At 35.7% G+C, this 15,404-nt stretch overlaps 1 protein-coding gene across 3 annotated transcripts in view; it reads right to left on the minus strand.

Annotated features, from left to right (window-relative positions):
* LOC115883988 (GATOR complex protein WDR59) overlaps positions 1 to 15,404 on the minus strand; it is a 57,270-nt gene that overhangs the window by 41,298 nt on the left and 568 nt on the right. For all 3 annotated transcript variants that reach the window (XM_030902413.1, XM_030902412.1, XM_030902414.1), the window contains exons 3-9: positions 15,128 to 15,263; positions 14,805 to 15,072; positions 11,045 to 11,258; positions 8,913 to 9,211; positions 4,665 to 5,301; positions 2,595 to 2,730; positions 1,145 to 1,290 (exon numbers count right to left, since the gene is read on the minus strand). In XM_030902413.1, the coding sequence (XP_030758273.1) occupies positions 1,145 to 1,290; positions 2,595 to 2,730; positions 4,665 to 5,301; positions 8,913 to 9,211; positions 11,045 to 11,258; positions 14,805 to 15,072; positions 15,128 to 15,263 (1,836 nt within the window). The remainder of the gene's footprint in view (positions 1 to 1,144; positions 1,291 to 2,594; positions 2,731 to 4,664; positions 5,302 to 8,912; positions 9,212 to 11,044; positions 11,259 to 14,804; positions 15,073 to 15,127; positions 15,264 to 15,404) is intronic.

Genomic DNA, 15,404 nt, shown 5'->3' on the forward strand with positions numbered 1-15,404 from the left:
ATTATTTTGTCGATTTTAAATGTGAAAAAGATATTTTTAAAGTTTTTAGAGCGATAGAGTGTATAAATCCTTCCATTTTGTGTTGTGGATTGTGACTAAGTGCTTACTAAGTGCCAACGATATTGTTTATTAATTATTTTAAAGCAAAATATGGAAGTACTCTAAAAAGAATGTCTGCAAAATGTGATGCTGGTAACTGTTGTTAAAAATGCATTATCCGAGTATTTAATACGATTTATACAGTTAATTTTCTATACTGCATACATATGGGGTGTTTAAATAAATAAACTAAATAATGAATGTTTTGCATACGGCAACCAATAATACACACACTATCATGACAAGGACTACAATGACGTCACAAAGCGAGGAGTTTTCGCATGCACCTGGCAGACACTTTCGGCTGAATGAGCAGTAGTAGGTTAACTGTTCTTGTTTCTGGGGTATATACTACCCCTAAAAATATTTGCACTTATTTAAGACTCACCCTGTATATTTGCATTTTTGCTTTAATTTACTACATACTTGTCAAGGATTACATGTCAAAGAATTTAGTTACGTCAATTTGACTGCTTCAGTAACGTATCGGATGTTTATATTATAAAATTATATAACTTATCTATTTTTATTAGAATTATATATTTTTATAACAATTTTAATAACTACCAACATTTATTAACAACGTAAAATAAATCAACAAATTATTGAGTCTACCCTACTTCATATTTTAACACGTTTTGAATAAAATTAGAGCGGCACTGTTAAACCGGAATTTAAGTATACTCTATCATTTAGGCGAATTAAAAAAGTGAAAAAACTGAATTTTCTATAACATTTATATAATTAAGATTTCTCTTGGGTGCTATAATCTTTAAGGTGAAATTTTACTTTACCTGCTTCACCCTGCGAGCTGCTACACATTAATTGGCTATAAACCCTATAATTTATTTATTTAATGAATGTACTAGATCAATAAATAAATAAGTTAAAATCTGTGAAAAGTAGTCCAACATAAAATGCTAATACTGTACATCAATACCAATCTGAAAAATAGGATTTATTTTTCAGATTGATATCGATTAAATCAACGAGAAATTAGAAATTCTTACTTTATTTTAATATTTTTGGACAAAGGAAAACTTACAGAGAAACTATAAGCTTATTTCCACAAGGATGAGATGACCATAATCGATCTTCATCGGCACGCCTTTCTCCTAGAACTAATTCGGCAAGAGTCCAAGCTTGAACTAAATCTTTTCTTCCGACTACAGCAGCTGCACCAGCATTATACTGAAATATAACATACATTAGAAAAAAAAATGTGGCTTGGAAATCGATTATTTTATACCGTGCTGGCAACTGTTACTTTTGGGTCGGTATTTACATGTGTGGAAGTAAATCCCATAGGGATCTTATTAAGTCAGAGTGAGAGAAATGCGACGGTGTACTGTTGCGGCGTTGCCGGTACGCCTTTCCCTATCAAGTAAAGTAAAATCACGATGGCAAACCACTTATTTTTAAACGGCTTTTTTTTCCAAAAGATAACTAGATACAATCATTAGATATGTTTCTGAGCATCTTAAATGGAATTATAAGGATATCGTTAGGGTGTCCATTTTTTATAACGATAGTAATCGCGATAATTTAAAAACTCAACTTTTTAACACATAACACGCCACTTCAGAACCACTTTCGACATTGAAACTTATTTTTTTATTTTGAAGATCGGATCTTTTGCAATATGTTTAAATAAGAAAAATTCGATAAGGTTGTTTTTTTCTATTCAAAAATTTTCAACAACCCATCCATTTACTTTTAGTGCATAGCAATTTTCAGCAGTCGTGTAACTTATTTATTTATAAAGATTTCCACATACTAAGATTTCCACATACTAAGATTTCCACATACTGTCTGCGGAAAATATACAGCAGATATGTTAAGAAAGTTTTTGAAAAAATTATAATCAATTATTTTTAATAGATTTCGAGATATCGATTTTTGAATTTAGAGTTCTAATAGCGCGACCACTGTCGAACACCAACTCAATTCCACTTGTTTTTACCAAAAGTGCAAGTGTTTCTAACTTGTACTTAAAAATTTACAAGCTATAGGAAAAATTATAACGACTCGTTAATAAATAAACAAATAAAGTATTACGAGACGTAATTAAATCGTGAAGCTGAACGCATGATGTTCACCTTTTCCTAGAACTTTAAGTACTGACAGAGGTAGTGATTGGGTCGACCGGTCGACCGCCAAAAATCTGCTATATCCCCTTCCACATCTCTTAGCAATGTGCACAGTTTCTCGGTTTATTTCATACGTTTGGCAACGTGTTTACTATTCTCTCTTTGTTCAGTACATTATAAACGGATTGTACTCTTCTTACATACGAATATCTCGACCCAAGACTAACGTTTGCTAGCTCTTAGAATGTAATATATATGGGGGATGTCATCGATAGTCATTTCCAATCAACTGATCGACGTTTTTCACTATAATATCCTTTTTTGACAATTTATGTATCCATATATCGACAGCTATATATCATAAGATCCAACAATAAGATCCAACAAACTCTATATTTTTATTACCTTGCATATTGTAGCAATATCACCCTCTAAGATATAATCTTCTGCTAACTGCTTATTGATCAAAAACAAATTAGTAGCGTCATAAATATGAACTATCGCTTTAGAAGATTTTGCTAGTGATTGCTTAGTTCTATACCTAAAATGTAAAATAATTTTATGTTTAAAGCATTCTGTATCAAAATGATTAGTACAGAATATTCTGAATTTACTGAGCAACTTAAGATGAAGAAGGTGAGCAAAAATTGTTAACTTATAGAGAGCTACAATATTATACGTTTTTTTGGCTTTATTTTTCTTTTTGTTTGACTTTAAGAAATATTTTTATCCAGCATAGAATTAAAAATATGACGACGATTAAAATAGTTACTTATGTATCAAGGGAATTATAAGAGTTGTTAATTACCGAGGGCAAAGTTTCTGTCCCGAGGGCCGATGGCCCGAAGGACAATAAATACCCGAAGTCATTAACATTTTAGAATTCAAGTAGTACATAGATAATTCTTTTTTCAAATGTCACTAAAGTATTAATTTTTTTAACATCTACACAAAAAAGTAAAGCATTTTCACGTCTAAGCATAAAAGTACGAACATATTTGTTATTAAATTGATATAAAGTGTCAAATTCAACGAGTTTAACCATAGTTTCTCGAAATATAACGTCTCCTCGCCTGTATGACGAGGCTGTCAACACGTACAGCTTCTCTAATCTCCTCTTCGCTTCGGCTAGTTTGATTCAGCTACCCACTGGTATGAATTGCGTGTGACGTCAGCAGCACCAGCCGCACTGACCGAAAATCATTCTGGCCCAACAATGCTGGCCGCATTTTCATCGATGCGATTCGTGCGGATCTGGCTAGTGTGCGCACCTTCATTGAAAGTAACACAAACAATATTTTTCTTTGGTCGATGCGGCGCGTGCGGCTCTGGTCAGTGTGCGCGTAGCTTAAAAGACCATACCATAACGTGGTATACTGATGCTTCCAAAACCAAAGCAGGGGCAGAGATAGGAGTATTTGGGCCAAAAACTAAATACTCTGAATCAATGGGCTTCTACCCCAGCATTCTTCAGGCAGAAATTTACGCTATCGAAAGATGCGTGCAATTTATCTTAGCTAGGAACTATCGAAAACAGGAAATAGCCATCTTATCCAATAGTCAAGCGGCACTAGTCGCGATCAACTCAGTAACCGTATTCGAAGTTGGTCAGGGAATAGAGAAGCTGAACAAATTAGGCTAAGAAAATAAAGTCCACCTACTCTGGGTCCAAGCACGTTCAATTTTTCGAAACCCTTTGTTTAGCCAGTTGCTGCAAAGTGTGCATCAATTGAGAGCTTACTGAATCGTTAAACTGGACCCGAACCGTTCTGTTTTCCAAGTTGAAATCAACAAAAGGCGGAACTGAGGAACCTGGAAGACTCCATCCAACGGTCTGAGACACTCAAAAAAGCTCCTCAGAACTTACGACCGAGAAAAATCAAAGATTTTGCTTGATCTAAGTAAAAACAATCTTCGGATTGCCACGGGGTATTCTTACAGGACACTGTCTCCTCAACGAACACCTCAGTAGGCTGATGTACCTCAGTACGGCTGATGTCGAGGACAGAGAACTGGCCTCTGTGGAGCCGTCTCGGATACTGGCTTTTGTTAAAGTCCTGAGACTGTATAATGACTTATAACTCGTTATAACTCAAGAAAGAGGAACACACCATAGATCTGCAAGGTCGCTATGATTAACTCCCCTCCTAAACATTCTACATTCTAGAGGGAAATATGGTATCTCAATTCCGTTTTATAATGTCCCAAGGAAGCTATGACACTATTTATAGTTAGCGCAACCAAGACGATATAAGCGTATATTAATCTTTAATACTAATTCAGTAAGAAATAAAAAATAACCTATTAATATCCGCAGGAAGACCGAGAGCCAGGTGACTGAGTTCTGTAGAGGCGTTCGTATGAACGCCTCTACAGAACTCAAAAGTAAATAGTTTTAAGTTGATTTTTTTAACTCAAAGTCAGTAAAATTCGAATAAAATGTCAATAAAATAAGGTTAAATAAAACTAACTTACTTTAGTTTCTGTTTTTGAAAATAATAGGCAGAAACCGTCATATAATCGGTGGACCGCTTTGCTAACATCCCCTCCAGGGCAGACAGGGCTCTTGGCGTACTGGTCGATTCGTTCTTATTTCCCAACCTTCTGGTAATACTCGGCCTCCCGAAACACACCAAAGCGTTTACAGAACAGAATTTTGCCCCGGACGTTCTCGGAAATGGGATGTACGCATCATTGTGATCGACGTTACTGGGCTCCGCGTATCTCTCGTAAGCTCGATCGCTATCCATATCGCTCGATAGCTGCTCTAGGGTGGTAACCATTTGTCTTAGGCAAGGCTCCAAGCACGTTCGATTTTTCGAAACCCTTTGTTGAGCCAGATGCTTCAAAGTGTGCATCAGTTGCGAGCTTACTGAATCGTTCACGTTGGAACCCGACATTATTTGGAAAACGGGTGGTACGCCATGCGGATAACTGCTAGGGAACGTAACTTGCAGATTAACGGTGAAATTGTTAACCTTCGACGTTACATTTACTGTCCTCGTATTGACGTTCATATTTTTAACTTCCAGATTTATTATGTGTACGTTGAGCAGGGAGAATTCTTGTTGGAGGACTGGAATCTTCGGCAAGTTTTGTTTTTCTTCTGCACCTAAAAATTAAATATAAGTATGTAGTTTTTTGATACCCTTTTTTAAATTAATTCAAATTCAAATTCAAATTCATTTGTTGGTGTTGCCATACAATAGTATTTACACAGGTCACATTACACAGGATAATAAAGAAATAAAAAATCAAGCTTAAAAACATAAATAAGTTACTAGTACTAAGTTAAAAAATAGTTGTATATTGACATTAAAACACTAAATAGAATAATGGCATCAATAATTAACCTAAAAACACTAAAATCTAATATTTAAAAATTCCTGGAAGGGATAACAGGAATACCGCATCAGCAGGCCCTTAACCTCAGTCTTAAACCGCAAGAGGGGCATGTCCGCAATTTCCTTGGGTAATTTATTATAGAATTTAACTGCCAGGTACCCAGGTCCATCTTGGCACCTAGTCAATCGGTGGTAGATTGGCACAAGCCTATCCCTACCCCTTGTCTCATGGTGATGGACTTCTCCATGGACCCTATAAAGGTCTCGGTTCTTTTTTACATAAAGGAGATTTTCCATTATATACACTGACGGGACAGTCAACACACCCACAGCCCTGAATGCCTCTCCACAGTCGGCCCGATAGCCAAGGCCAGCCAAGACTCGGACAGCCGCCCTTTGCAAGCCGAAGATCCTCTTTAGTTGGGCTGTATGTCCCCAGGCGAGAATAGCATAGGACAAAATCGAGTGGAACAAAGCAAAGTATGCAGTCCTCAGTACAGGCCCGGAAACACTTCCTGAAAGGCGACGCAGAGCAAACAATCCCCTTCTAAGCCTAGACGCAACCCGATCAACATGCTCATGCCACCGAAGCAGAGAATCAATCTGCACTCCCAGAAACCTAATACTCTGGACATCTGCGTTTGTTGTTTCTAAGTCCCTAAGAAATCAAAGTCCAATTCGCAACCATCCTATTCGTTTTGTCAGGATTCAGGAGCAACCTATTGGCACAAAAACATGCCTCAACATGGCCCCGTACTACCTCACTCCCCTCCATGGCACCCTCCAATGAGTCAGATGAGAAGGCCACTGTTGTGTCATCAGCGAAAAGTGTAAATTTAGATGTTGAGTCTATATATGGTAAGTCGTTGATATATATCAAAAATAGAATTGGTCCGAGCACTGAGCCCTGGGGCACTCCAATATTAACATGACTCATCGCTGATGACTCCCCACTGACCCTCACAACCTGAACTCTAGAAGTAAGATAGGAACGCATGAAATTAATACTATCCAGACTAAAATTGTACCTTTCAAGCTTCCGTAACAGTATGTCATGTGGTACACAATCGAATGCCTTAGTCACATCGCAAAATAAGGCCCCTGTAAAGTCAAGACTATGGTGGGTTCATACAGCCAAATAAAATAAAATAAGAATAAAATAAAATAAAATAAGAAAGTTGGTTATATGGGATACCGTACATGCGTTCATACAGCCAAATAAAATAACAAATAAAATAAGAAGTCTTTATCTTTTAACTTCTTGTTTTATTTTATGTGAAAACGGCTTTGCGCACGCTTAATTCTAACCTACAAATATTTTCAGTTTGGATTTAATTTATTTTATAATTTCACATAAGTAAAATGTATAATATAGTAGGCAACGAATAAATAAATATACTATAAATAGTAAAATTACTATAAACAATCGTAAAAGTTAACTTTTATCCAGCCTCATCGTACTGCGCATGAGCAAATATATATTTCTTATTTTATTTTATTTGACTGTATGAACGCACACAAATAAGAATTCCTTATTTCTTATTTTATTTTATTCTTATTTTATTTTATTTGGCTGTATGAACCCACCATATCAAAAGACTCCAGAACACAAGACACAAGGTCCAGGATACCAAGAACCGTATTCCTATTTTTTCTGAAGCCAAAGTGGCACAGTGTAAAGAGATTATTGCTCTCGAAGAAATGCGTTAACCTGGAAGCAATACACTTCTCAAAGATCTTTGAGATGATAGGCAGTAGAGAGATGGGCCTATAATTACCAGGATCTTCAGGGTTGCCTCTTTTAAAAACAGGCGTTATTTGGGCAATCTTCAGTGCATCTGGAAAAGTGTTTTCTCTGAAACTCTGATTAATAAGTTTAGTTAGAGGACCTATTAGTTAGTTTTTGACCGACTTGATGAGCTTTACATTTAATCCAAACACATTAGAGTTATGCTTATTTTTCAGACCGTCAATAACATCTCTGCTCTCAACAGGTGATACGCCAGAGAAAAAGAATGGGGTCTCACTGACAGCAAAATCATGCACGAACTCAAGAGGATCAACCTGAGATGGTGGTATTAATTCTACTATATCATGAGCAATATTGGTGAAGTAGGTGTTAAATGTATTCGCTATTATATCACATTTTTAATGCAAATTAGTTAAAAAAGGCCCATCGGTGTAAAAGATTCCAAGAGTTTTAAAAATTGTTTTAAACGGTTCCTCTAGAATTGGTCTGATATGTGTCAAAACGGTCAAAGTTGTCAAGATAGAAGGTGAGCTCGCGAAAGGGAAAGGGTTAAATATGTACGTACTTTTTTAACTTTTTCGCTTATATCTCGAAAATTATGAAACCATCTATAAACGTCTATGTCTTAAAAATATGTAGGTGGCGCCCTCTACAAGTGGGAGTCAGATTGATGTCAAAATCAAATTTCTCATGTCAAAAAACTCCCAGACAGCAACTTTCATCCAAATATTGACGTTACTTCAGAAATTATTTGGAAAAAATCGAAATACAAATGAAACTTCTCCACCCTGTATCTCAGAAACTAATAATTTTAGGATATACATTTATACAAACTTTTTTACTTTACTCTACTATCTGCAGAATATGTTGCCGAAGCTTCCGGAATACAGTTCGGATCACCCTGTATATTCTGTGGTAGAAGCTGCTGAGGAAGAAATGGAAGAAGATATCGATTTCAAAGTAATAGACTTGACTCAATTAACGAAAAAGAAAGAAGAACCAGATGACGAGATTGAGGATGATTTACTATTATCTACTCAATTAGTGTAGTATTATAACATATATAGGCCACTCTGACTCTGACTAGTTTAAAAAACGTCCTTTTTTTGTAATGTTTTTACAGTTTTTAAATAAAAAGATAATATTATTTAAAAAGCTGTTTTTTTAAATTAATTTGTTTTTTAAATTAATGTTATCTTAACGTTATAGTCTATAAAATAAATAACTTTGAATTTTGACCGTTATCTTTTACAAACACGGTAAATATAAAATTCCTCTGTCAAAAAAGTTACTGATATTCTTTAAATTGAGTGCCTGAACGAATCAGATAGGTAACTCTTTTTACTTTCGTGAAATAGAAAAGGAAAATAATAAAACAAGTGACAGTTCTTCCTCTTCTTACAAAAATCAACACGAAATGTCATAATTGTCAAAAGTAAAATGTCATCAGCTTTTGACATTTCTAAATATCAGACAACAAAGAAAAAAGCATGGCCGCAAGTTGCTAACACTAGAAAAGCCCGCGAGAACTGTCAAATTCAAAGTTATTCGTTTCACAGATTATACGTAGTATTACCGGTAATATTACCGATTTATAAATTATCGGTCATTTTACATCACTAATCCTACCTGAACTAGTATCTTCATAATCGATAAGTTCATCGGGTTCGTGTCCACACAGTTTTTGCAAGAACGGTTCTATGGTCCAAACCAAAAGAGTCTGATCTTTCGACCAAGTAATTAACTCGAAATTAGGACCGTTTTGTCTCCCGGGTCTCCATTCAAATTCCAAAACCACATCTCGATGTCCCACAAAAGTGTGCATAGGTGTGGCTTTATTCCCGATATTCCACAGAAGTAGATTATTTTCGCCTCGCCGTATTTGCGGTACAACTACAGTGACAAGTCCATTTCCGAAAGGCGTATATCTGAAAACAAAATAAAATGAGGTTTTCAAATAATATTAATAGAATAAATGGCTTTATTGATAATAAAGAGATAAAATACATAGAGGGTATTTCAAAAAACTTGTGCCATCTCTCTTTGAGAGATATTTCACGTAAAAATAAGATTTATTTTTCATATCAACGTGGGTCCGATTCTGCTTTGTTTCATAGTTACAGGGACAGTCTTCATTTTTTTTTTCGATTTGTTATAATTTTCTTCCAAGTGCTTTTAGCGATCTGAAATCTATGAATGAAATTTAGAGGGTAAAAGTTATTATGAGTGCTACATATTTCAATGCTAAAAAAGTGGAAATTAAACTGGAATATTTTACTAAAAAAATATGTGCGCCACTGATATATACGTCTCTGGTGAATATGTCGACACTTTTTTAGCGTTAAAATATGTCGCACTTTTATAGTAATTTTTACCCTCAAAATGGCATTCGAAAATTATAGTAAATCAAAAAAGATGAAGATTTTAACCCCCTGTAGCTACGAAACAAAGCAGAATCGGACCTATGATAATATGAAAAGTAAATTTTATTTTTACGAGAGGAATCTCCCCACAAGAGATGGCACATGTTATTTGAAACACCCTGTATAATAAATGACAGCGAGAACTAGCAAAAGCTATTCTAATCTAACCGTCCATGTATCGGATCCCATTAAGAATGGCTCTGGGCTGTATCTTCTGAATGTATTTTAGCCGTAGAGGCTGCGGAAAAAATATTTATCACCAAAGAGGCCATAAGAAATTACTGGAAATTATTTTCAGAATGTAATATATAATAAGTTTCTAGAATTGCCACTATAAGGCTTAACTGCAATGGTAGATAAGAGAATACTTAAGGACACGGGTAAGGAGTAGAGTGGTCGCAACTAAAGGAGTCACAAGCGTCTTCAATATTTTGTCGGTGAACGCCTTCTCGACGTTAGACTGTGCTGTGTGCCGAGCAAAATAATTCGAAATATTGTTATAGCGTAAAAAATCTCAGCTGGCACTCATGAATCACCGAACCGTCCAATCACAAACAAGGTGCGGTCGCTATGCAGTCGCAGCTATTAATGACGTTCCTGGCTCCTTCTTTGGTTGCGACCACTCTTCTATAAATAATGGTGTTATAATCTTCAGCAAATTTCATATTTTCAGCTATTTTTTAGACTATTTTTGTCTCTTTCTTACATCTTTAATTTTTACATTAAGATATCTTGGGATCTACATCATTTTCCGACTTTAAAATCCAATCTAAGAATTTAGGATTACCACGCCTGTATGTATGGGGATACGCAAAAACTAAAGTCTGTCCAATGGGTCAGGGAAGATTTCGACAGGTGACGTCCACAAAATTACATAAAGTGCAATTTACCTGTGAAATAAAATAACAGACAACTGTCATTGTCATGTATCTTTTCTTTGGGCAGAGTTTAGTTTGGACTACGTTTCAGTTCCCAAGTGGAAACCAACTCAAAACGGAACTCAAAAACCAGGAAGACTCCATCAGTAACCTGTAATGGGAATCCTCCAACACTCGAAGAAATTTCTCAGAACTTACGACTAAGTAAACCTAACCGAAAAAAATCAAACATTTTTCTTGATTTAAGTAAGAACAATCTTCGGATTGTCACGGTTTTTTAAAAGGACACTTGTTACATTCACAAGTACATGTGAATGGTACTAAGCTCTATAGTGATGTTCGTCTTTAATTTTATGCTGGTGAAGGCCTCCTTAGACTTAGACAGTAATGCGCAAAATGATTTAAAAATATTATTTTATGATAAAAGTATAGACATTATTTATAGGCTGAAGATATTTACCTTGCCCTCCAGACTGGTGCGTTTGTATTTAAAACGAATTCAGCTTTTCTCGGATTTGATGTATCAAAAAACTTTACAGTACTATCTTGGCTTGATGAAGCAATTTGAACCTCACGATTGGGATTCCAATCTAATCCATATATTTTACCCACATGTGCTGCTATATATTGAATGGGCGCTGTCCCTTTCCTTTGATCCCAAACCTTAATATCCCCTAACACAAAAAAAACACTTTTAATATTTTAATTGTTCTTATGAATTAGTTACAATAAAAAGTTAATAAAAAAACGAATCGGACGATATAGAATATTTTTATTATTATGAATAACCATTAATATTCATAAAATCTTGTTAAGGTAGGATGTTTTACTTTCCGACACTGCGATATGCGACAACGACGTGCGACGCTGCGGTGTGCCGTAAATTTAATCTAGCACTAATCAAATTAGTATGTAGTTTAACCTATCGACTTGCGGCAGCGACATGGCGGCATCGCAGATGTCGCTGCGGCACGTCGTCGAGAAAAATAAAATATTTTCTGAACGACATCGCAGCTAGTACTTTTGTAGCATCCACCGCATCGGCGCGGCCGCGGCGTCGGTCTATTTGGAATTTTTGGCGGTTAATATTTGTTTTTTTTTTCTGCCATGTCATAAACATGGGATGATGACTTCGCCGAACATTTAGTAGATTGTGTACGTACATTTCCAGTTCTCTGGGAGATGAAAAGAAACTCATATAAGGATAAGGTGGCCAAAGACAAAGCATGGAAATATATCTCGGAGTATATGTCAGAATGTTTCTGGAAAGGTTCAGGAGCGTGAAGTAGTAGAGTAGAGCTAAATTTTCTTCTTCTTCGTCAAAAGAACCGCAGCAATATTACGACGAATAGCGTTCATCTTAATAAACTGCACTGCTTCGAACGACTTGCTGAACTGAAGTGTCGCATGGTAAGGAAACACGTTTGTCGCAAACCCGCAATCCGCGTCGCCACAGTTTATCGCATGTCGTTATCGCATGTGGCAGTGTCGAAAAGTAAAACATCCTACCTTTACTTGTATTCTTATTTTTCCAATTTAAAAAAAAATAATCAAAATATAACATCACAAATTCAGAGTAGTACTCCTCCGACATCACTTACGCTTCGTCCTACGTGGGAGACAAAAACGCGCGATTCGGGCGGTGCGAGCGACGAGTATTTAACAAACAAGGTTTTCTTACGAAGCTGTCCTAGGTAGGAGACGCGCGCGACTGTCGCGCGACTGAAGCGGCATCGCAGGCGATTGAAATATGTCGCGCGAGTCGAGCTCATCGCCCTCTGTTGTCGCACGCCTCGCCCGCTCGCTTTTGTCTCCCACGTAGGACGAAGCGTTAGGCAGAATACCGCATATTGCCAGAGGGCAAACAAATTTTGGCAGTGATCACTGCTCCACAACAGACTTGTGTCACTATATTCTAGGGCTGTAACGAGCCCTGTTTTTTAACTTGACCGAGTACCGAGTACTCGGCTAAAGGTAATGGCCGAGTACCTAGTACTCGGCTGCCGAGTAGTGGAATTGTCGGGTTTTTAATAGTCTTAACAGTTATGCGACCTTTATCAATACTAATTATACTATACACCATAACATAATAATATTATATTTCATACATAATATAAATATAAATATATAATTTAACATTAAAGAAAGCTAGTTAAAATTCCCGGAATTCCCCGGCCTTAACCAATGATCTTGTTTTTTTGCCTATGATTGGCAAGCGGTTAGGATTCCCCGACTACAAACCAATGACCTGGTTTGTTTTACTTATGGAGATATTGTTTTATTCTGTGGTTCCCCATTCAAACTGATATTTCTAATGTGCTGGATTCTGAATTGATTCTTTAAGCGGTGGCGACGTTGATTTTGTTTTAAACAAATCTTATATGTGTAACTAATTTAAAAGTGAAAAATAATTAAAACAATTAATAATACCCTTTAAAGTTATATTAAAATGAGTGACAGTGCTGACCTCTTTTAGATTATAAGTATTAAATTATTATTTCACTGTGTTTGTGTTATTACTTATACTTATACTTTGCTAAAATACATTAATTAAAGTTATGAATGAATAACTTTTTGTTTATTTTATTATTTGCCACTGTGTGAGTCTCATTTCTATCTGTTTTGGACATGCATAAATGGATTGTTTCTACTACTATATTTTACTCGGCCGAGTAAGGCCGAGCACCGAGTACATATTACTCGGTTAAAATTCTGGCCGAGCACCGAACTACTCGGTACTCGGTGCAGCCCCTACTATATTCTATTTTTATGATTTTTTAACATTTTTGGATACAACTTATAATAATAGCATAGTTAAAACTTCAAAACAAAATCTCTTAGCCCACGGCCACACAGATTTGTGTTTTTTTTGCTTTGAATAAAAAGATTAAGGAAGGAGCATAATGCTATCCATGTATTCACGCATGGTGGGCGGAAAAAGGACTCTAGGGTGGGGATCCTTGACAGTTCTGTTTGACGATTCATTTGACACATTTGAATTTGATTTGAAATTTTGTGGATTTGTCAGTCTTTACGGAGCTTATTTTATGTTATTTATTATTTATTCCACTACTGATAGTTGTATAAAGGTAGTAAATCTAGATGGAAATTGTGGCAGAACTTAAATTAACAGTGTGCGCGTTCAGGGAACACAGCGGCTGACCGACCGCTGACTGTTCGCTGATCAGCTTACTCGCTTACTCAGCCACTCAGCCGCTGACCGTCCCTGAACGCGCCCAGTGACACTATTGCGATTTATCGACTTCCTGTTTCACCGGAAATAACTACCACTTTTTTAACCAAACCATTTTTTTAAATGGAACTCTTGGTATATTTCTACTTTATTTGATGGAAACTGACATTCTGAATAGAATGACATATGATATGTCAATTTTTGACATTTTCGCATATAGTTTATTTAAAATTGTAACATGCAGTTCATTACAACAACATGATTCAAAATATATATTTAGTTTTTTATATAGTTTTATACCTTTTACTATCGATAGTTGCGCCCCGGTGGTACGAAAGTACTACCATTGCACGCAGGCCGCTATCTCCCGTTCGGGACTTAATATCCAACCGACATTTTCTGACAAGTCGGAATTAACTATCTCTGCGCTGTGGTTGTCATTTTGTGGATACGCCTAAGCTCACCTGATGATGGAGTAGGGTTCCGAAACCGGTAGTGAGAGCAGGTTGATCCACATTATGACAAACACAGAATTAAATTTCTATATAAGCAGTTAAGTGGCAAGAATCCTTATATAATTTTATTATATACCTATACTGCAAAAAATTTGTTTTCTATCTTGCTTATAATAACATACTGAATAGTTCCATCTTCGATCAGTGTTTGCTGACTGGGAAAATAAGTACCGAAAACCTACACTGCCTCTTAGACTAGTATAGAAATAATATTTGATTGAGGCTACTAAAGGTGGTAAGATATTAATAGTAAGTAATGTCGTAAATAATGTCCTATAGATATAGAAGATTTTTGAAGTACCTTTTTAAATTAGTGAAAAATATAAAATTTAATTTACTGTTTATACCTTAGTGGTACCCTTGATGTACCTTTGCATCAAGGGCCTTGATGCAAACTATTTTCATTATGAAGATATATTTTGATTATAAGAAGTATAAAAATAATAACACATATAAATGGTCAAATTCATTTCTGAATAAAATAAACTTAAAAATAGAATACTTAATTATACCTTCATGGGCTGTTGCAATAGTATATTCAGATATCCGATTCCATCTGACTTGGGATGCTTCAGCCACTGCCGAAAGAGATAATGTAGGCTTCCTAGCATCTCTAATATCCCATAAATGAATAAATGTATCTGCTGAACAAGATGCTAAAAGACTTGGATTTGATCTATGCCAGTTAATATCAGTAATGACACGAGTGTGAGCACGCAATGAAGATGTTCCCGATAGTGACTCATTTCTCCAGCTAAGAACTTCAAGCCTCTCATTACTCTAGACAAATTATATGAATACTTAATTAAAATATATCTGTTTCATATCCACTTACAGATATAACACATATTTCTTTGTTATGTGATGTAGGATTCCATTCAGCGGCGCCAACATCATATTTACTTTGTCTAGGAAATTTTATAATATTTTCATATTCTTCATCGAGGTTTCTTAAAGCTATACACCTGCGTCTGAAAACATATCATGAAATATTTCTTTGAATGTGGTAGATAATGATTCAATATTGATACTAATTAAAAATTGGACTTCAGTCTGATTGAAACATTGAATAAGTTGAAGCAAATAAAAAACAATAATAAGTTCAAAATTCT

The sequence above is a fragment of the Sitophilus oryzae genome, unplaced genomic scaffold, assembly GCF_002938485.1.
Source record: "Sitophilus oryzae breed Bouriz unplaced genomic scaffold, Soryzae_2.0 scaffold_2008_pilon_pilon, whole genome shotgun sequence".
Lineage (NCBI taxonomy): Eukaryota > Metazoa > Arthropoda > Insecta > Coleoptera > Curculionidae > Sitophilus > Sitophilus oryzae.